The sequence below is a fragment of the Eubalaena glacialis genome, chromosome 10 (assembly GCF_028564815.1).
Source record: "Eubalaena glacialis isolate mEubGla1 chromosome 10, mEubGla1.1.hap2.+ XY, whole genome shotgun sequence".
In the NCBI taxonomy this organism is placed as follows: Eukaryota; Metazoa; Chordata; class Mammalia; order Artiodactyla; family Balaenidae; genus Eubalaena; species Eubalaena glacialis.
The window spans coordinates 75514109-75537875 of NC_083725.1; the positions used below are offsets into that span (position 1 = coordinate 75514109).

At 35.0% G+C, this 23767-nt stretch overlaps 1 protein-coding gene across 6 annotated transcripts in view; it reads right to left on the reverse strand.

Moving 5' to 3' along the window:
- The window catches only part of SBF2 (SET binding factor 2), a 461885-nt gene that overhangs the window by 162603 nt on the left and 275515 nt on the right, over positions 1-23767 (reverse strand). For all 6 annotated transcript variants that reach the window (XM_061201443.1, XM_061201441.1, XM_061201446.1 and 3 more), the window contains exons 15-16: positions 19314-19423; positions 17790-17939 (exon numbers count right to left, since the gene is read on the reverse strand). In XM_061201443.1, coding sequence (XP_061057426.1) covers positions 17790-17939; positions 19314-19423 — 260 coding nt within the window. The remainder of the gene's footprint in view (positions 1-17789; positions 17940-19313; positions 19424-23767) is intronic.

Below are 23767 nucleotides of genomic sequence, written 5' to 3' on the forward strand. Positions count from 1 at the left end.
TTAAATTTAATGATGTGTATATTTTACCACAATAAAAAAAGTCCAACTAGAGCTCATTCATTCTTTGAGCACTTCTGTACTTCCTGAAACATAAAGCCTTTCTTATGTTTTCTTTGCTCTAGTCCTGGCCCTAGTAATTTCTTCAAGGAGTCATTTCTTCCTTTTAATGGAGACTGGAATTTAGAAACCAAGATCTGGATACTAGGTGTGTTCACTGTTATACGGGGGTGTCTCTGCTGCCTGGCCCTCTCAATAAACAGAGTTAGGAAATATATATATGCACCCTCCCCCCACATATTCACAGACATACACATTTTCACATATTTTTTCAATGTATATATGTTGAAAATCATGAGTTGGCATTATTAGCCCTAATTTATTCAAAACCATAAGATCCATGCTAGCTTCTCTTTTTCCATACTTATACTTTCTTCTTTTATCAGTGAAAAACCTGGCTACAACTATCCTCAATACCTTTACTTAATTTGCTCAGTCTTCTGACTATAAATAGTACTCTTATTCCACTGGGCCACCGATACCAATTCACCTACAATCTTTGTGTTTTTAAGTATGGCATCCAGCCTCTGGCTGGCTACCATTACTGCCCTGCCTGAGCCTGCCCAATGGTGCTTGGATACAGGAAGAAGGAAGGAAAGAAGGAAGGGGAGAGAAAGGGAGAATTAAAAAATTTTTTTACTTGTTAGTTGGTTTTTGCTGGTAAAAAGAAATACTATTGAGTTTTGTAGATTGGTCTTATATTCAGTAATCTAAATGAATCATCTGATTAGTTAATTTGTCAATGTGGCACTTTTTCCAGGCAGAGGATCATATGATCTGAAAATAATGACAGTTTTTTCTTTCTCTTCTAATCCTTGGATCTCATTTTCCCCTTGTAACATTTTTAAATTGAGAAATAATTCACATGTAACATTGTATTAGTTTTAGGTATACAACATAATGATTTGACACATTGTTAATAGTAGTGATAAAAGTAAGCATCTTTATCTTGTTACAGTCTTAAAGGGAACACATAACATTTCTTCAATAACTATAAGGCTTGCTGTAGGTCTTTGGTATGTAGGTTTTACCAAGTATGGAAGCTTTTCTCTCATAACAGTTTGCTAAGAACTTTTACACAAATACACATTGAATTTTATTAAATGCCTTCTCTGTACTGATTAAGATAATCATAATTTTTCTCCTTTAATCTATTAATGTGGTGAATTATACTGAAAGGATCCAGGGATCAATTCTAGTATATCATGATGGTTTGGTTTTTTTAATGCACTAATATAATCAATTAGCCAATATTTTATTTAAGAGTTCTGCACTTACATTGATATGAAAAGTGGGACTATTTTTTTCTTTCCTTCTACTGTATTTATTTGGTTTTGGAATCATATTTACACTAGCCTCCTAAGATGATATTAAAAACATAATGCTGATTGAAAAAGGAACAGAATATGTACTACACCATTTACATAAATTAAAAATACATGTGCACTAAATAATATGCAATTTTAAACAACATCTGCATTGAAAATAATATATTAAACACATTAAAATAATTGAGGGAGATTGGGAGCATAATGGTAATAAAAATAAATGAATAGGGACTTCCTTGGTGGTCCAGTGGTTAAGACTCCACACTCCCAATGCAGGGGGCCCAGGTTCGATCTCTGGTCAGGGAACTAGATCCCGCATGCCGCAGTTAAAAGATCCCGTGTGCCACAACTAAAGACCCGCGTGCCTCAACTAAGACCTGGCGCAGCCAAATAAATAAATAAATATTAAAAAAGAAAGAAGAACTTTAAAAATAAATGAATAAAACAAGAATGGGACCTTGCATGGACCAAAGATGATATGGTGTTATGAACTAGAGAGGGCCACGATTGCTCCTACTAAGCAAGGATGAAAAAAAGGTCCTGAGATGATAGAATTTAGAAGAGGAATCCGGGGGACATCTAGTCCAACCTCTTTGACAATGCAGAAATCCTTTTTCAGCTTTCCTGAAAATGACTGAAGGGTATTTGATGGATTGCATATCTATAAAGCTGTCCTTTTTGCTGTTGAAAAGTTTTAAATGTTGGCTCTAATCTACCCCTTACAGACTTACCAAATCAGAATCTCTGATCATGGGGCCCAGAAATGCACATTTAAAAATTTTAAGGAAAGCTTAAAAAATGACTACACCAGATAACAAGACACTGATTTTTCAACTCTAGTTACATGTCAAATTTACCTGTGGAACTTTTAAAAAAATACAAGATGCTTCATCCCTGGGATCCTAACACAGTAGGTACGAACACTCATGCTTTAAATATTGGGTGGGCCAAAAGGTTCGCTTGGTTTTTTCTGTAAGATGGCTCTAGTAGCACTTAGTTGTCTTTAACTTCATTTGAAACAATTTTGTTAGACTGTATGTGACAGCTGTCATATCAGTGTACATTTAAAAAAAGACTTTTCAAAATTAGTGAATTTCTGTGTAGTCATTTCAATATTGAAGATGGAAGAAAAAAAGCAACATTTTCAGCATATTGTGCTTTATTATTTCAAGAAAGGTAAAAACACAACTGAAATGCAAAAATAAGATTTGTGCAGGTATGGAGAAGGTGCTGCGACTGATTGAACGTGTCAAAAGTGCTTTGCAAAGTTTCGTGCTGGAGATTTCTCACTGGACGATGCGCCACGGTCAGGTAGACCAGTTGAAGTTGATAGAGATCATATCGAGACATTAATTGAGAACAATCAACATTATACCACGCGGGAGATAGCCGACATACTCAAAATAACCAAATCAAGCGTTGAAAATCATTTGCACCAGCTTGGTTACATTCATCGCTTTGATGTCTGGGTTCCAAGTAAGTTAAGCAAAAAAAACCTTCTGGACCGTATTTCTGCATGCTATTCTCTATTTAAATGTAATGAAAACGTTCCGTTTTTAAAAGAAATTGTGACGGGCGATGAAAAGTGGATACTGTACAATAATGTGGAACGGAAGAGATCGTGGGGCAAGTGAAATAAACCACCACCAACCACACCAAAGGCCGGTCTTCATCCAAAGAAGGTGATGTTATGTATACAGTGGGACTGGAAGGGAGTCCTCTATTATGAGCTCCTTCTGGAAAACCAAAGGATTAGTTCCAACAAGTCAGTCCCAATTAGACCAACTGAAAGCAGCACTCGACGAAAAGTATCCAGAATTAGTCAACAGAAAAAGCATAATCTTCCATTAGGATAACGCAAGACCGCATATTTCTTTGATGACCAGGCAAACCTGTTACAGCTTGGCTGGGAAGTTCTAATTCATCAGCTGTATTCACCAGACATTGCACCTTTGGATTTCCATTTATTTCGGTCTTTACAAAATTCTCTTAATGGAAAAAATTTCAATTCCCTGGAAGACTGGAAAAGGCACGTGGAAGAGTTCTTTGCTCAAAAAGATAAAAAGTTTTGGGAAGATGGAATTATGAAGTTGCCTGAAAAACGGCAGAAGGTAGTGGAACAAAAGGGTGAATATGTTGTACAATAAAGTTCTTGGTGAAAATGAAAAATGTGTCTTTTATCTTTACTTAAAAAACTGAAGGCACTTTATGGCCCACCTAATATATCGATGACAGTACTGTCGATTGGGACAGTATCTGCCAGCTATATGTGAACTTTAAATTTTGCTTTCAAGCAGAGGTTGTGAATTATCAAACCATCCATCTAGGTTTTCTTACCTAGATATTCCTGTGCACAGAGATACAAAAGTGAGCAGAGGCTAGCTCTGGTTGGGAATTGGATTATAGCCAAGAAAGGATAAAAGCTACCGACCTGTTTAAGGATGGAAGCTGTGAAGAATTGAAACTCTAACCAGATAAGGTAAGCAGCTACTTATATTACATTCACTTATTCATTTACTCATTCATCCAAGTTGTACTGAGAGACTATTTCATGCCAGACATAATGGGGAATATAGGTACGCCAACAGGTAATTTCATTATGCGTGGTAAGCGTTATTGTAGGATCATGGTGGATAGGATGGACGCAGTACAAAATACAGTAGAGGCACACAGAAATGCCTACCAACCTACAACTGATGGGCCAAAGAAGGCTTCCAGGAGGAAGTGACATCTAAACTAAGAGTAAAGGATGACTAGGAGTTAGCTAGGTGAAAGGGACAATTGAGGGAGTAGGGAGTAGAAAAAAATAGTGTTCCAAACTAAGGCAGTAAGATGCGCAAAGGCCAGAGGATTGACAGCAGTGAAAAATGAGGCTGTAGAGGTAGGAAGGAGCAAAGATATGATCAGAATTTACTTTGAGGGCAAGAGGAAAGGATTTTAAGTTGGGAAGTGACGAGATCCAACCTGAATTGTAGAAATATCACTTTCGTAAAGCAAGGAAACAGATAAAGTAAGGGGATGGGTCATGAAAGAGGTGGGGAGACCAGTTAAGAAGTTGCTGCAGTAAAAGAGGTAAGAAACGTTGGTGACTTAAATCAGGATATTGGAATTTAAGGAAAGAGAAAAGTGGATGGGAGTTGAGAGACATCAGAAGAGAGACATAGGAACGCAGACTCTATAGGACTCAGTGGCTGATCAGACATGAGGATAAGGCTAAGAGAAAGAGACTAATTTCATGTTTTTGGCTTATTTGGTGCCACTTGTTAAACTAGGAAACTCAGGAGGAAGAGGTTGTGGATGGTGGCTGAAAATGGGGATAAAAAGTGATTATTTCAGTTTGGAACATAACATCTAAATAGCTTTGGGACATTCAAGTAGAGATGGAGAGCAACCAGCAAGATATTCAGTTCTGGAGGAAGATTTGGAAGGATTAGGTAGAAGACAGTAATGGGGATGAATAAGATTCCCTAGGTAGAATCTTAGACTGGGAGAAGATTTAAGATGCAAATAAACATCATGACTTGCAGGACGGGGGAAAAGAAGGCTTACCAAAAAGACTGAAAAAGAGATTCAAAAGAAGTAGAAAGGAGAAATGGTATCATCAAAGATAAGGGAAGAGGGTTTTGCACAGAAGTGGCCAGTGGTCATCGTCAAATCTACCATGTGTCAATAAACAAACAAACAAACAAATACATACGAACTGAAGAGTTTCCACTAGATTTATCAATGAGTTCTCATTGGTTGAGTTGGTGATAGCCGAAGATTTGGCCTAAACCTTACAGCTGTTAGAACAGCTAACTTCTTAATGAATTTTCTCCTATATCTGAAATTCAAAGTGTTGACAACCAAGTTGGTTCCATAATAAGTAACTTAGAAAAGTAGACTCTTATTTCAATAATTACTGTTTCCATGAAATTATGTAATCATTCATGTATTCAAACAATATTTGAATACTTTCTATGTGCCAGGTACTGTGCTGGATGTTGCGTATACAATGATGAACAATAAAAACAAGGTCTGGGGCTTCCCTGGTGGCGCAGTGGTTGAGAGTCTGCCTGCTAATGCAGGGGACACGGGTTCGAGCCCTGGTCTGGGAGGATCCCACATGCCGCGGAGCAGTTGGGCCCGTGAGCCACAACTACTGAGCCTGCGCGTCTGGAGCCTGTGCTCCGCAACAAGAGAGGCCACGATAGTGAGAGGCTCGCGCACCACGATGAAGAGTGGCCCCCGCTTGCCGCAACTGGAGAAAGCCCTCGCACAGAAACGAAGACCCAACACAGCCAAAAATAAATAAATAAATAAATAAATTTAAAAAACAAACAAACGAACAAAAAACCGCAAATGAGTAAAAAAAAAAAAAAAAAAAACAAGGTCTGTTTTCACTCAGTTAAGGTTGGGGTTTTTCAATAGCAATTGTTATTTAGGAAAAATAAAAATAAAGATCCACAAGTTCCCAGAATTTAAGTTCCTGATCTAAACTTAAATTTAGCTATATAGCACCTATTGCCACAGTTTTTGAAGAACACAGTATATCACTGACTTAAAGGCAAGAATAAAAAAAAAAAAAATTAGATTTAGGACTCATCTTTCAAATTACGAGCTGTGTGATTTGAGAAAATTGCTTAATTTCTTTCAGCCTATTTCCAGAGGGTAGTAGTGATTGTGGATGACCCTGTTTCAAAGCCAAAAGAAAGCTGAGGTTGTCTGAGGCAGTCAGAGGAACAGAGGTACCCAAGAAGGAAAAGGACGGAATAATTATGGATGCTGACTAGATGGTTCTCTTACAAAGTGCGTGGAGAATGAAAGCAGAGTTGAGGAACAATGGTGGGGAGTAGGAACTGACTTTGTTTAACTAACCCCTTCTGCTTAGGTCATCCTTCGCAAGAGGTAAACCAAAGAATGACAAAAGAAAAACAACGTGTACATGGTGAAGCTTGTTGACCCAGAGCTTCATTATAGCATGACCTGGTTGAGCTGTTCTGTTAAGAAACTCTTATCTCAGTATTTTTAGTAAAATCTTTTCCTCTTTGGCTGGTCACATTTCTCAGAGAGCTGTCTTCCAATGTCCTGCTTGAGGGAAGGCCGCCAGAGTTCTAGGAGCTGAAGGGGGAAAGTTGTTGACTGGCATTCTTAATATCTGACACTCACTTTACTCCCTTGTTTGCAGCAAAACAGTATTTCCCTCAGCCAGACATAGTGTTTCCCTGGCCTGTTCACGCTCTGTCTCTCTCTCTCAAAAATAAATACACAAACCAACCAACCAACCTCTAATACTCTGCCAGGGTAAAGGAGAGGCAGCTGGCTGTTAACACGGAACTGGAAAAGATCTGAGAGGGGACTCCAACTGCATCTTAAGGAGACTTTCAACTAATCCTCTTTTTAATGTTTTAGCTCCATCTTAACCTCCTGCTTTCAGCGATAACTTGATATCTCTAATTCCTGAGCCCTTTGCAGTTCCGCAAACTGGGGTGTTTTAAGGCTTGTACAACTGTTAGTTAGGAAAAGTCTTTCTTAGGGCTGCTAAGTAAAGGCACTCATCCATCAGCTTTCTAGTTTCTAAAATGTTGCTGTTGTCTCCTATCCTGTTTTGCCTGTGGGTTTACACATTAAAAAAAACTCTTTACTTTTGTTTTAGTGGGTTTTGGGGTAGTAGGTGAGGTTAAATGTATGTATTCAATGTTCACTTTAACCAGAAGTTACTCTATCTACTTATCTCCTACCACCTTTCTATACTACACCTGGCAACATGGAAATATTTTTTAATTTTCAAAAACACAGATGCTTTCCATACTTCTTTTTTCTACTAGCAACTTTGTCTATTTGGAACACTCTCCCTCCCAATCCTTGTCTGACAAGTGCCCTCTGTGACCATCTCCTTCCCACTCTAAACCCAGTAACCCGTAACAGCATTCGTAGCACTTTTTCACACACCTCTATCAGTGCATATTCCACTATATTATAAATACCGGTTTACCTGTGAGTTTTTCCTTCTAGACTGTGAACTCCTTAAGAACCAAAATGATATCTTAATCATCTCAGTATGTCCAGTACCTATTACAGAGACTAGTACATGACAGAAATCAGTAAATGTCTGGAGGAAGAGAAAGGAGGAGAGGAGTAAAATACATACCCTGCTCAAGCAAAAGATGTATTCTACTGATTAATATACTCTTTTTTTAAAAACTGAAGTACAGCTGACTTACAATATTATGTTAGTTTCACGAACACAGCAAAGTGACACAGTTTAATATATATATATATATTTTTTTCTTTTTCAGATTCTTTTCCATTATAGGTTATTACAAGACATCGAATATAGTTCCCTGTGCTATACAGTAAATCCTTGTTGTTTATCTATTTTCTATATAGTAGTGTATATCTGCTATCTCATACTCCTTATTTATCCCTCCCCCCTTCCCCTTTGGTAACCCTAAGTTTGTTTTCTATGTCTGTGAGTTTTGTAAGTAAGTTTATTTGTATTATTTTTTAGATTCCACATATAAGTGATATCATATAGTATTTGTCTTTCTCTGACTTATTTCACTTAGTATGATAATCTCTAGGTCCACATGTTGCTGCAAATGGCAATATTTCATTCTTAATTGCCAAAATATACAAAGAGCTCATACAATTCAATATCAAAGAAACAACCCAATCAAAAATTGGGCAGAAGAACTAAATAGACATCTCCAAAGAAGTCAGACAGATGGCCAACAGGCACATGAAAAGATGCTCAACATCACTAATTATTAGAGAAATGCAAATCAAAACTACAGTGAGGTATCACCTCACACCGGTCAGAATGGCCATCATCAAAAAGTCTACAAAGGGTGTGGAGAAAAGGGAACCCTCCTACACTACTGGTGGGAATGTAAATTGGTGCAGCCACTACAGAAAATAGTATGGAGGTTCCTTAAAAAACTAAAATACAACTACCAAATGATCCATCCATCCCACTCCTGGGCATATATCCGGAAGAGATGAAAACTCTAATTTGAAAAGATACACGCACCCCAATGTTCATAGCAGCACTATTTACAGTAGCCAAAACATGGAAGCAACCTAAGTGTCCATTAACAGATGAATGGATAAAGATGTGGTGTATATATTCAAGGTCAGAGTGCCAGCATGGTTGAGTGAGGGCCCTCTTCAGGGTTGCAGACTTCTTGTTATATCTTTACATAGTGGAAGGGGCTGGGGAGCTCTGCTGGCTTTCTTTTGAAAGGGCATTAATCTAGTTTGTGATGTCTTTACCTTCATGACCTAATCTCCTCCCAAAAGCCCCACCTCCTAATACCATCACCTTGGGCACTAGGTTTCCAACATATTAATCTGGGAGGATACATTCAGAACACAGCACTTAACAAAATTCTCAAATTTGCTACCTCTTACATAGGAACTGGTCATCAGGAGTGCTTGAGTATCCTTAAAAACGTGTAGATTGTGGAAAGTTTGGGGTTCCAGAAGATAAGCCATTTTTCTCATACTTTTAAATCTCTATGTGGTTTCCTATATTATTCAGAGCCCTTAGCCTAAGATGCCCAATATAAGAATTTATCCAGTAACCAATGGAATTTTATAAAAAAATTTTGTTGGTAACTAGAATTTTCAGCCTTGACAAAATCTGAGGCTTGACTGTGAAGCCTCTCCTCTTTAATAAGGCAGGACCCTTGGTTACTTTTGGAGATACTGACCACTGCCAGTTGAAGTCATACTAAGCCCACTGTTGAGTAGCTTGCTTGCTTATTTATTTATTTATTTATTTATTTAAGCAAGACTTTCTCAATGAAGAGAAAGCCACTGATTCACTGATTCACATTCTGGCACCAGTTCCTTATCCTGTCACAGACTAGTACTTTGAATAGCACTGTGTTAGACCATCTCATTATATCCTCCATGTATCTTAACTTATCTTCCATATTTTCCATCTTCTTGTCTCTCTCTGCTCCACTATGTGCAATTGCTTCAGATCTGTATTCCAGTTCACTACAAGTCTCTCACTGCATTTAGTGTGATGTTTAACCCATCCAATGAGCTTTTTGTAATTATGTAGTTATTTCTTTGTTTACTTATTTTACCCAAATAATTTCAAATATATCTCAAAATTGAAAGAATTTTACAGTGAACACCTGTATACTAACCACCTAGACTGTCATCAACATTTTACTATGTTTGCTTTATCATTTAGCTATTCATCTACCTATCCTTTAACCCATCTTATTTTTAGTGCATTTCAAAGTAAATCGCAGACATCAGTTATACTTCCCCCTAAGTACTTTAGCATGCATATCATTAGAGGTCAATATTTGTTTATAGGTTCTTCTTTTGCTGTATAATTTACATACAATAAAATACACAAACCTTAAGTGTTCACTGGGTTTTGACAAATATGCCATAATGTTTTTGAGATGTATCTATGTGGTTGCACGTATCATTAGCCTGTTTTTGTTTTTTTTTGTTAAATTTTCTTTCCTTCTTTCTTTATGGCTGTGTTGGGTCTTCGTTTCTGTGCGAGGGCTTTCTCCAGTTGCGGCAAGTGGGGGCCACTCTTCATCGCGGTGCGCGGGCCTCTCTTGTTGCGGAGCACAGGCTCCAGACACGCAGGCTCAGTAATTGTGGCTCACGGGCCTAGTTGCTCCGCGGCATGTGGGATCCTCCCAGACCAGGGCTCGAACCCGTGTCCCCAGCATTGGCAGGCAGATTCTCAACCACTGCGCCACCAGGGAAACCCTAGCCTGTTTTTTTATCGCCGATTAGTATTACATTGTATGGATATATGGTAGTTAAAGACAAAAACATTCTCTGATTGATGGGCACCTGGGCTGATTCTAGTTTTAGGCTATTATGAATAAAGTTCCTATGAATACGTTTGTATAAGTCTTTTAATAGTCATATGTTTTAATTTTTTTAAGGTAAGACCCAGGAGTGAAATTATTGGATCATAGTTTAGGTATATGCTTAGTTTTATAAGAATCTCCCAGCCTTTTTTCTAAAGTGATTGCACCAGTTTACATTCTCAACAATAAAACCTGAGAATTCCAAGTACTTTACAACCCTGTCAACATTTGGTATTGTCAGTCTTTCTAATTTTAGCCATACTGGTGGTTATATAGTAGTATCTCATAATGGTTTTAATTTGCATTTCCCGGATGACTGATACTGAGCAGTTCTTCATGTTTTTATTGACCATTCACATATCTTATTTTGTGAAGTGTCTGTTCAAACTGTCCATTTTCAAAGACTGGTTTGGCTTCTCCTTATTGTAGGAGTTCTTTATATAAACATGACATCAGTTCTTTGTCACGTTTACATTTTGGGAATATTTTTTCCTAGTCTTAACTATTCATTTTCTTAATGCTGTCTTCTGAAAAGCGTAAGTTTTAATTTTGATGAAGTACAGTGACCTTTTTTTTCTTTTTTGGTTATCACTTTTTGTGACCTGAGAAACTGTTGCCAGTTATAAAGGTTATAAGTGGCAATAAAGATTCAATTAATTATTAAAAAAAAGAGAAACTGTTGCTCATTCCCAAGTCATGACTCTATTCCATGCTTTCCCCTAAAAGCTTTATTGTTTTATATTGTATGTTTATGTCTGTGCTCTACCTCAAGTTAATCCTTGTGTTTGATGGGAGGTAGAGGTAGAGGTTCATTTTTTTTCCATATGGATATATTCAGTTATTTCAGCACTATTTGTGGAAAAAACTTTCTTCTCCCTATTGGATTGCTTTGGTGCCTTTGTCAAAAATGCCATAAATGCGGGTCTCTTTCTGAGTGCTCTTTTCCACTGATCTATTTGATATGTCAGTATCACACTGTCTTGATTACTGTGGGTTAACAGAAGTCTTGAAATCAGGTAGTGTTAAGTCCTCCAAATTTGTTCTTTTTCGAGATTGCTTTCACCATTCTAAGTCCTCTGCATTTCCACATAAATTTTAGAATCATCCTGTCAATTTCTAGAAAAAATTCCGCTGCAATTTTTATTGGAATTTCATTCAGGCTACAGATTGATTTGTGGAGAACTGACATCTTAACGATATTAGGTTTTCCCTAGCCTTTGAGTTTTTACTTTACTGATTATATAATCTAAACTTACCCGGCCATTTTTGTTAGTTTCTTGTTATTTGCTTATTTTGTATTCAATCCTTTATTTATTTAAGTATTTTAATTATTATATGTTCATATTGAATAATTCCAATATATAAAGCCTTTGGGGGTCTCAATCTGCTGTTGGTTGTTTCTGTTGACACTATTTCATATTGGCTCATTTCTTTGGTATTTGGTCATTTTAAAATTGTGAGTTTATATCTTACTGAATTATCTGTGGGAATCCTGACTGCCTAAATTGTGGCTGCATTATCCTAGAAAGGATTTACAATTGCTTCTTCTGGAGGCAAGGGTGAGGGGCATGCCGCTGAAGAGGGATTATTTTATTCCTCTTCCAGTGTCCTACCCTGATGTAAATAAAGCTCTCAGGTTCAACCAGCTCTCTTTACAGAAGTCAAGGCTTAATTGTGCTCACAAATCTGGTTTCCCTACCTGCTAATAGCTCAGAATTTGGTTTTTCCTATTTGTCCTTTTCTTGAGAGTAGAGGAGGGGCCTATTATAGATTTCCTTTTCTTCTTGGGAAAAACTACATATCAAAATCATGGGGTTTTTTTGTTGTTGTTTCAATTTTCTAAGATCTATTTCTATGTTAGTGAGAGGGTCCCTCATAACATGCAGTTTATTATAATGCTGGAAATGGAGGACTTTACTGGGTTTTTAAATTATAATTTACTGTGAAAAGATCTTAGCTAAGATCTTGACACAAAAATCATGTATCTGCTAAAATGAAAAGAGTTAAGGCCATGATATTTTTTTTTTTTTAAGGAAAGCTTTTTTTTCTTTTTTTTTTCCCCACTCTATTTTTTAAATATTTATTTGTTTATTTATTTTTGGTTGTGTTGGGTCTTCGTTTCTGTGCGAGGGCTTTCTCTAGTTGCGGCAAGCGGGGGCCACTCTTCATGGCGGTGCACGGGCCTCTCACTATTGCAGCCTCTCTTATTGCGGAGCACAGGCTCCAGACGCGCAGGCTCAGTAGTTGTGGCTCATGGGCCTAGATTGCTCCACGGCATGTGGGATCTTCCCAGACCAGGGCTCGAACCCGTGTCCCCTGCATTGGCAGGCAGATTCTCAACCACTGCGCCACCAGGGAAGCCCCATGATATTTTTGAAGAGATTTATAGTAATCTCAGTTACAAAAAAACCTAAAATACGATCAATTATTTGAGATGAGAAGATACATAGGAATAATCTATAATCTCTATAAACCAGTCCTTTAAAAAATTATCTTGGCAGTGAAAGAACCTGATAAACAAAATAACCCCTTGACAGTACTCATGTTCCATTTAATTTTCCCTTGAGGACAGGAAAGACAGAATAACTTCAAGATCACGAAAAGCAAAAATTACTAAAGTTTCTGAATCACTACCTAAAAATTGGTTCATTTAATGTTTCTATCTTAAAACACCAACACAGATGTTTGGCCTCTCTGCCTTGAAATTCTATGCTTTTGTAAAAAATGTTCAGAATGTCATGTTAAATCCCCACAAGTAACATTGTTGCAACAAGAATATAAATATTAATAAATCCCAAGTTGGTAATAAATCACCCATTAAAATAAGAGAATCACATGTGAACCCATTTATAACTGAAAAGAGCCTCTCTATAATGTTAAACAACAGCATATGCTGGAAGGAAGACAGGATATATTTTTATGTATTTATGAAATAGTGAATTCTAAAATATTAAGTGTTCATCAGTACAGGTGTATCTGGAAACAACACCAACAAAAAAATGCAAGCTTTTTTACCCCCAGAATATGATTATTCAAATGAAAAGGAATATTTTTGTAACCCAAGGGTACCTGGCTATTCTATAAGTAATTACTAATTAGTATATGCTAAAATTAAGTTTAGAGAAAGCCTTATAACTTAGTTCTTCAGTTAATTACAGCACATAAAGTACAAATGGAAAAAAGCTCCCTAAAACAGTTTTTGTAGTTTTATCACCAGTTATAGGGAATCAGGAAATTACCTAACTTTATGGCTTCTGGTGACCTTGATCTATTAATCAAATTCGTTTGTTCTATATAATGACAGTACCAAAGTAACTGTAAGAAAGTAACAAAAGTAGTAAAAGACGTGAGTTTTTTTAGGGTAAATTTATTATGTCTTATTCTTCTCATAAAGGTCTGATAATTTCCTTCCTACAAAAATGAGAATCATTTTTTAAGTTATAAAATATGCTTGCTATATGTTTTATATAATTTAATTATGCTTGTGTGTATGTGTGTGTTTCAAGCAGAGAAAAGTTTAAATGGAAGTCAAAACTCTTCTATCTATGCCAGAGATAACCATTATTAAGGATTTAGTATAACTATCCTTCCAGATTTTTACCATGATATACATACATACATATATGTAATTTTAGGTCAAAAACAGAATTATTTCTACTTTATGTAACTTCCTTTTGCCCACCTGGCAATACATAACAGAAGTTTTTTCATATGGGTACATATTATAGAGCTACATATTATAGCTCTACATATTATAGAGCTACCTCTTTCTATTTAGTAACGGAACAGTATTCCAAAGAAGAGTTCTACCATAATTAGATTAATCAAAATCCAAATGGTAAACATTTAGGATGCTTTCAATTTTTGCTATTATAAACTATTACAGCTCGTCTCTTATGCTCTAAAGTAAGAATGTATTTCCAGTAAAGGTGAATCATCTCCTATCTTGCCAATTTGCTTAAACAAGATTACATTTTTGATGCTAGATTTTAAGTTAGAATTTCTGAGAAAGATATCACTTGAAATGGGTTTTAAAAGATAAATATGCCCTGCAAAAAAAATGTAACAGTAGTACCCTAAGACATTAATGTGTATAAGTTATAAGATTATAAATAATAATGATACAATTAACACCCATATACATAGTTTAAGAAATAGAGTATTACCATTACCTTTGAAGATCTCTATGTTCATGTCCTTCCCCTCTGTCTCCCAGAGGTAATTTTCTTCAATATTTTGCTTATTATCCCTTGATTTTCTTTTTTCCCAGATTTATTGAGGTGCATTTGACAGATAAAATTATAGTATACAATGTGATGATTTAATATATGTACACATTGCTTTTTTTAGTTTTAACACATATATTCTATCCCTAACTTAAATAACTCTAAATAATATATTACATGCTTTGAATTTTATATGAATAAAAGCATATTGTAATTGAATTGCCTTTTTATTTTTGCACAAAATTATCTTCTTTAAGATTTATCCACATTGTTCCTTATAGCTGCAATTCATTCATTATCTCTGCTAAATAATATTCTAACATAAGAAAATAGCACAATTTATCTATACATTCTACTGCTGGTTGGCATGAGTTGTTTCCAGTTTCCTGCTATTTCAAACAATGTTCCTATGAACATTTTTGTGCATATCTCTTGGTGTATGTGGGTAAGATCTCCTCTAAGAGTGGAATCACTGGGTCATAGAATATGTTCATATTCAGCTTTACAAGAAAATCTTTGTACCATTTTACACTCTAACAAGCAGAGTTTACATGCTCCATTTGTTTGATAACTTCACCAATACTTAATATTATCCAATTATACAATTATTACAAAACAGTGAATGTAAAATGCTATCTCATTGTGGTTTTAATTTACATTTCTCCAGTTATTGACATAGATCATCTTTTTAAAAAATGTCATTTTATTTATACACTAATTATCCAAGTGGATTTCCTTTTCTCCGGGATACTTTAAGTCTCTTGCCCATTTAAAATTTGGGTTGTCTTTTTCTTATTGATTTGTAGGAGCTTTTATAATCTGAGTACTAATCAGTTGGTAGTCATATGCTCTGCAAACATCTCTCACTCTGAAGTTTACATTTTCATTCTCTTTATGGTATTTTTGATGAAAAGAAGTTCTAATTTTAATGTAGTCAAATTTACCAATCTTTCTTTCTAACTGAGGTAAAAGTGGTATATAACAATATTTTCTTTTAAGATTGGCACTATTTTTACCTTGTTTAACAAATCTTTCCCTCCCCCAAAGTCATAAGGCTATGTCATTTATTCTCTATGAAAGACTATATAGGTTGGCTTTTCATATTTAAGTATTAATATTTAATCCACATAAAACTGATTTTAGTGTATAGTGTGAGGTATCGGTACATTTTTCCTGTACATGGTTCATGATGTGTACATGGTCACCCAACTGTCCCAGTACTAGTTATTGAATTTTTTACCTCTTTGTCACTAATCTGAAACACCAACTCTGTCATAAATCACATTTCCAAACATGTGTACATCTGTTTATGAACTCTAAATTCTGCTCTACTGGCCAATTTGTTTATGATTGTGCCACACACTGTCTTAATGACTACAATCTTAAACTAATTAAAAAATTTCTTAAGTGTTGTTGAGGTATAACTGACAAATAAAATGGTAAGATATTTAAAGTGTGCACTGAGGTGATTTGATATATGTATACATCGTGAAAGGATTCCCACAACTCAGTTAAATGACACCTCTCCTTACATATTTATCTGTTTTTTTTTTTTTTTTTTTTTGGTGAAAACATTTAAGTTCAACTCTTTTAGCAATTTCAGTTATATAATAAAGTGTTACCAATTGTAGTCCCTATATTGTACATTAGATCCTCAGGCCTTATTCATCTTATAGCTAAAAGTTTGTACCACTTATCGACCTCTCCCTATTTCTTCCACCTCTCAGCCCCTGGCAACCATTTTCTACTCTGTTTCTAAGAGTCTGACCTTTTTTTTTTTTAAGGTTCCACATATAATACCATGCAGTATTTGTCTTTCTCTGTCTGGCTTATTTCACTTGGCAGAATGCCTTCAAGGTTCATCCACGTTATTGCAAGTGGTAGAATTTCCTTCTTTCTCATGGCTGAATAATATTGCACTGCACTGTGTATATATACCACATCTTCTTTATCCATGTATCCACTGATGGACATTTAGGTTATTTCCACATCTTGGCTATTGTGACTAATGCTGCAGTGAACATGGGAGTGCAGATGCTTCTTCAATAGCCTGTTTTCATTTCCTTTGGATATACCCAGAGTGGAACTGCTGGATCATATGGTATGGTTCTATTTTTAATTTTTTGAGGAATCTCCATACTATTTTTTATAGTGGCTACACCAATTTACATTCCTACCGACAGTGCACAAGGGTTCCTTTTTCTCCATATCCTTGCCAATACTTATTATCCCTTGTGTCTTTGATAACAGCCTTTCTAACAGATGTGAGGTGGTAACTCGTTGTGATTTTGATTTGCATTTTCCCGATGATTAGTGACATGGAGCACATTTTCACTTACCTTTTGGCCATTTGTGTGTCTTCTTTTAAACTAATTTTTGATATGTGACAAGGCCAATTCCCAGGCTTTGCCGTTTGTTTTAGGAGTATGTTGGTAATTCTCAGACTTTTGCTCTTTCTGTTGGGATTCTGATGGGAATTGCAGTAACTCTATAGATTATTTTGGGGAGAACTGATATCTTTATAACACTGAGTCTTCCAATCCATGAACATGGTATATCTTTCCATTTCTTTAGGCCTTCTTTCATCCACAAATGTTATTATTAATTACACCCTGTAATTCTCACTTTCCAATCTACCAGAATTTAACATGCATTTTACTCAGTTTCTCTGGAGTCCCACAGATAGTCTTTGAAATCTTAATATTTAATCACATTTTTCTCTTTGTGCAAAAAGTTTAAGAAAGAATTTTTGCATCACCTACAAAGAATACGATGCCAATGTCACAGGAACAGGATAGGGAAATCAGATTATTTGCTTCTCCTAAACTGTGTTCTCATTATTGTGTGGGAAATTTATCTCTGTAAGATAATACACGTATGTTGAAGCCACCTGGAAATATTTTTTTTATGCTTTACCCACACAAAGTACTTAGTAAACACTTAACTGAGTAATTCATTTATCATTTGGATTACCCACCATTCATTGCCCTCTGCTTTAATAGTACAACTGAAAACTGACTGAAAAGGGCTGACATGAATACAGACATTAATATACAACTGAATGTTTTAAAGATGACTTTTCATTTTCAGAAAGCTTGCTTATAGAACTAGTAAAATAACCTAATATTTTTCAAGAAAAAACAAAGAAAGAATAAAAAACTCTTAATATTTATGCCAAGTAATACATAAGTGTTTCTGACAGAAATGGTATGGATATTGGCTTTTCATCCTATTAGGTGCAGAAGGCTCAAGAACCTGATATATTGGTAATTACTGAATCGCCTGGAAAAATAAAAAGTATTCTCAAATAAGAAGGATAATCTGAAAGAACTAAAAGTTACCTGTAGAGTACAGTTCATCATCCTTATTATGTAGTCGAACTGTTGATGGTCTAATATTGCCCGGTTTTGCTGAACATGTAAACCCAGCTCATCAGTGAGACACTGTCTTGCTGCCTTTCCTTTAAGGGCTCTCAGTGCAGCAGGAAGAGTCTGAGGACAAGAGAGGAAGACATGAACAAAAGGTACCACTGGAAAAAAAGTAACTTTCAATCACGCTGAAAACTCACGTGTATCCTATAAACCATTTAACAGAGTTATTAGTAGAATTAAACTGCTAGAAAAGAGTTGATGTACTGTTAAGGACAGCTGTAAACAGATGGATTTATAGTGATTTTTTTACTTCTAAGGCAGCATGAAAATAAGTAGGACTAGTTTATGTGATACATTTAAAAACATTAAACTTCATTAAAAAAAAACTCATCAAAATTGTGGTCACCAAAATAACTGTTGCTTCAGATTATGAGTCAAAACCACAGACACTTAGACACATTCTTTCAATAACTGGTCACATCTCTATGGCAAGAATAGAAGGAAAAATTAAAATGACAAGAATCATCGGTGATTTTATACTTTTAAAGTGATTAGCAACTTAATCACTACTCAGTTTTAATTTATGACTGGAAAATTCTACAATCTCTTCTTATTTCAAAAGCATAATTAAGAAGGAAAAAAACTCAGAGCAACAAACAGAAATCTCTAGGTGTATGTATTAAAACTCTTTCACTTCATCACCCACAAGAACGCCTCTTCCATTTCACCTTTAGAGCTGAATTAATTTACTTTACATAAAGTAATAATTTAACTTTGAAAACCTATAATGAGAACAAAGGGGCAAATAAGAAGGAAGGGAAGAAGACTGAGAGTAGAGGGACCTAATATTGTTACAATGGGTACAGGAAATAGGCTGTGAAAGCTGAAAGCAAGAGAAGCAAAAGAAAGTCTGTAACACTTCAACCATAAGAAAAAAATGGATACCAAAAAAACTGAAAATATAAAGAGGCTTGAGGTCATTTAGTGCAAGGGTAAAAACTTTATTTTACATGTTTTACTAGCCCCTTGTAATAAATGTTCAGAATTATGACGAGTCACTAAGGAAAGGTTACATATGTTTAGTATATTTTATTAAAGAAGGTAAGAAAATGTGCTCTAACAAGGCACATTTAAATGAATACCACAATTTTTATAATTCATTACTTGTTGTAACTAGATTCTTTGTAATAAATAAAATTATATTTTAAATGTTAAGTTTCTAAGTAATATGCCAAAATAGAATTAATGAACAATGTTTAAAAGTTCCGGGGGGGGGGCCGAAATGACGATCAATACTTCTCTGGTTGCCATATAATTAGGCTTGGCTAAGATTTTAAATCTTAGACACTGTTCATTTAAAATGATCAAAACAATGAAAGGATACTTTATAAGCAAAAGGGATTGAATCAGAGGAGCGGTCAGTAGGCAAGCTAAACATAGAAATCTGAAAGGGATGTGATGAACGCTTACTTGGGAAAGATGGCATTTTATTACCTTTTCAGTCTCCAATGTTTTATTTTCAAATATGAACGAGATGCAGTTTCTAACAACTTCCAATCTCTGTGCACTGTTGAAAACTGTTGTCACCTTATCCATTATTGAAACTAGTAAAGGAGTATAAGGAAAACACAAATTAAACTCCTTCAGCAATTACAAAAGGGGAATATTACTGTTTACAGTTTATGACTCTGTTTACATGACCAACACTTAAGCGTTTTTTTCCCCTTCTTACATGACACTGAAAGTATTTCATTTCCTCACTTTGATTACATTTTTAGGGTGTGAAGTGGCAGGCTAGTCAATGGGTTATTTAGGATAATTTCACAGGATAGATTCTAACACTGTACTTAACTCTTATGCAAATTAATTCACATTTACATTGCTCAGTAAAATTTTATTAAGCAAAGGTAATAATTTTTCCTTTAATTGTAAACAAACAGATAAAAAATGTTTTGCGTACAAGATCATGACAAAAATAGCTAACACTCATATGTAAGAGGACTGACTAACAGAAAAAGAAGTTGATATTTCTAACATATTACCAAAGAAAAACCACATACCACAAAAAATTAGGTTCTGCAAATCTGAGTACAGGTGACCTGAAGAAGCACTGCACACAAAGAGAAATGATCATGGCCAAAGAATTGCTATACAAATTTGGGAGAGTCACTTCTCAGTTCTGTGAACTTAGTACCTGTCAACTTTACAAGGTTGGATAATTCTAGTGTACTACATAGGCTTAAATTACTTAAAATAAATTTAACTTATTAAAAGAATATTAGAAAGATATAAATTAAAGCAGTATTTGTCAAATAAAAAGTATAATTTCACAAAGAACTACACTATATAATTTGTACAAATGAGGTAGTATCAATAATTCTTAAGCCTTATATTTTATGGCTGCTCTTACCTAACAAGAAAGACCACCATATCTTACTCTTAGCATTCCTTTCATTTCATCAATATGAAACTTTATATCCTTCAAATAATTTTTTAAACTTTTAAAAATCTTGAAATAATTATAAGCTTACAAAAAGTTGCAAATCAGTACAGAGAAGATCCATGCACTTATCATCTTCCCCCATGGTGATATCTTACATAACTATAGTGCTTTATCAGAATCAGGAAATCAGTCTTACTTGGTTTTTACTATAGTTTTCTTGAAATCACTTAAAATCATGTAAGATTAACATTAATGACCATGACTGTAAAATAGATTATTTCATATGACTTTTCTGTCTGAAATGTGCATTCTTAATTTTGCACTCTGGTGCTTCCCACATGTGTAGGCCAGTGGCATAGACCGAAATTGAAATTGATCTATATTTAGAGTAGAAAACTTCTTAGTCTCCAAATAAGACCACACGCTTTATTGAGAGAGTAACATCTTTAACCTGTTTATAAAATTTTAATTCTAAAATCTTTTTAGCAGCATTTTAAATTTTCTTTAGGATGAACCATTAAAAACCCCACATTTTCTTATAATGAATCTGTTTACCATCTGGGAATTATTATTTTCCTTTGGAGACTATGACTTAGTTCATTCCCAGAAGAAAGTTCTTCACTTAGAGTTACTGATGTATCGGGCATTGGCCAAATCCCCAGTTGTGGCATTCTAATACTAGCTTTCTAACATTTGATAACAACTCTGGTTTATGGGTATTTGACCTCCCAGGGCTTCCTTCCCAAGGCTTTGGCTTTCAAATGCTATTTCTAGCATTTGAAATAGCATTTGAATAGTGTTCATCATCACTCTGGCTCCTCTGAGGAATAGCTGGAAAGTAATTAACCTCTCAAAATGTGAATGGCTCTTAAAGTGACAGAGGAATTCTACATTCATATTAAATGGGTATCATGTAAAATGAAACATTCAGACCTCTTAATTTTAATACAGGGGAAATCCTAATTCTGATCAACTCAAATGAACCAGAAAGTTGGACAGAGGTCCCTGTATTCGTCTTTCACTCATTCATTCATCATTCGTTCGTTCGTTTGTTCATTCATTCATTCATTCTGGTTTTACAGGAAGTGCATGCAGGGACAAATACTGAGTCATGTGTACCTCTCTGACTGACTACAATGAGACATTCCATATGCATCTAAAAAAAGAATTTGATGTTGATTGAAAATGAAGAAAGTAAAGAGATTATACAAAAACAATATTGAGACAAGGCTACAATTCAAGCAAATTAAAATTTAAACCAACTTCTAATCTGTTCATGTGGGTATTTAAAGAAAGCATTCAACTAGCTCATGGATATTAAAGTTAAATGACCAAACCCTTCAAAAAATAACTACCCTAACATGTCTACTTCTCCTCCATTCTCTTCTCTGTGTGAAGTACAATCAACACTTAAGTAAAAGCTGTTAATACTTAGGGAAATAATAGCAAATTAACATTATTAAGTAAATAATAAATAATAAGTAATATTAACATTACTATATAACATAAATGTTAAGATACACAAATTATTAACATTACAACATAAACAACATAAATAATTAATAAATAATTAAACATAAATAATTAATATATTATTATCCCGGAATTTTAATAATAAAATTACACTCACTTCCAAGTATGATGGAACAGTTTGTAACAAACCAGAACTCCCACCAGGAACAATTATAAAAGTAAGATAAAATGCAAAAGCCATCTATTTAAATATATCAGAGTGCTACAGAAGCACAAGGATTAGAGGACCTAAAATTCCAGAGAAAGGAAAAGACCAAAGAGGTAAGTTAACAAGCACATCCACTTTTTCCCTAAGAGATTTGCCAATATTGAGTACAGATAGGAAGCTGAGAATCTGGGCTTGATTCTGGCAGATGGCCAGGTTGACCAGCAAAGTTTCTGGTGAGAGCTGAACAGACAAAAGTGGATGTATGCTATAGTCCTGAGGTAAACCTCTAAAAGAACAGTAAACGTATATAAATAACAAGTTAACAGATATAAATTATGGAATAAAAAATAGTTTATTAATCCAAAAGAATGAAAGAAAGCAGGGGAAAATGTAAAACAAGAGGATCAAATAGAAAAAACAACCCAGTAAATTATATTAAAGCCATTACTGTATGAGTAATTATATTTATATAAATGAGCTAAATACAAGTAATATACTACAATAGTCAAACTGGCCAAAAAAACCCCCCACATGCTGCTTACAAGAGGCATACCTTAATTATAAGGACCCAGAGTTTGAAAATAAAAAAATAAAAAAAGATAAACCATACAAACACTAACCAAAGGAAGGCTGGTCTAGCTATATAAAACTCAAAGTACACTTTATGCCAAGAAGCGTTACTAGAGACAAAGAAGGACATTCCATAATGATAAAGGGATCAATCACCAGGATGCTATAATATTTGTAAATATATTTGCATACAATAAATCAATTTCAAAATACATAAAGAAAAAATGGACAGAAATAAAATGAGAACTAGGCAATTCTATTACTTATCATGGGAGACTTTAACACATCTCCCGCAATAGCTGAAGAAAAAGAAGAGATAAAAATCAGTAAAGAAAAAAAAAAAAGACAATGCAGAGAATGGGAAAAAATATTTGCAAATTAACATGTTTCATAAGGGACTTGTATACAGAACATACAGAGACTTCTTAAACAAAAAGACAAATAGCTCAATTTAAAAATGGGCAAAGGATCTGAACAGAGGACACATTTTTTTCCAGAGAAGATATAAAAATGGCCAATAAGCACATGAGAAGATACTCTACATTAGTAGATGTAGAGAAACCAAAATGCCCATACATTACTGGTAGGAATGTAAAATAGTGTGGTTGTTTTGGAAAATAGCCTGGCAGTTCCTCAAAACATTAAACACAGGCTTATCATATAACCCGACAGTTCCACTCCTAGGTATATACCTGAGAGAACTGAAAACATATGTCCACACAAAAACTTACACATGAATGCTCGCAGCAGCACTATTATTAGTAGCCAAAAAGTAGAAACAACCTAAATGTCCATCAACTGATATATGGATAACAAAATGTGATACATACCCATACAGTGGAATATTATTCAGCCACAAAAAGCAATGAAGTACTATATATGCTACATGGATGAACCTTGAAAATATTATGCTCCATGAAAGAAGCCAATCACAAAAGATCACATATTGTACAATTCCATTTATATAAAATATCCAGAATAGGCAAATCTATAAAGACAGGAAGTAGATTACCACCTAAAGCTGGGGAAGGAGTGGTTTTGGGGGTGGGGGTGGGGAGTAACTGCTAATGGCTATTGGTGTTTCTATTTGGAGGAATGAAAATGTTTGAAATTAGACAGTGAAAATGCACTCTGTGAAGATACTAAAAACCACTGAATTGCACACATTTTTTTTTCCCTTGGCTGCGTTGGGTCTTCGCTGCTGCGTGCGGGCTTTCTCTAGTTGCGGTGAGCAGGCGCTACTCTTCGTTGCGG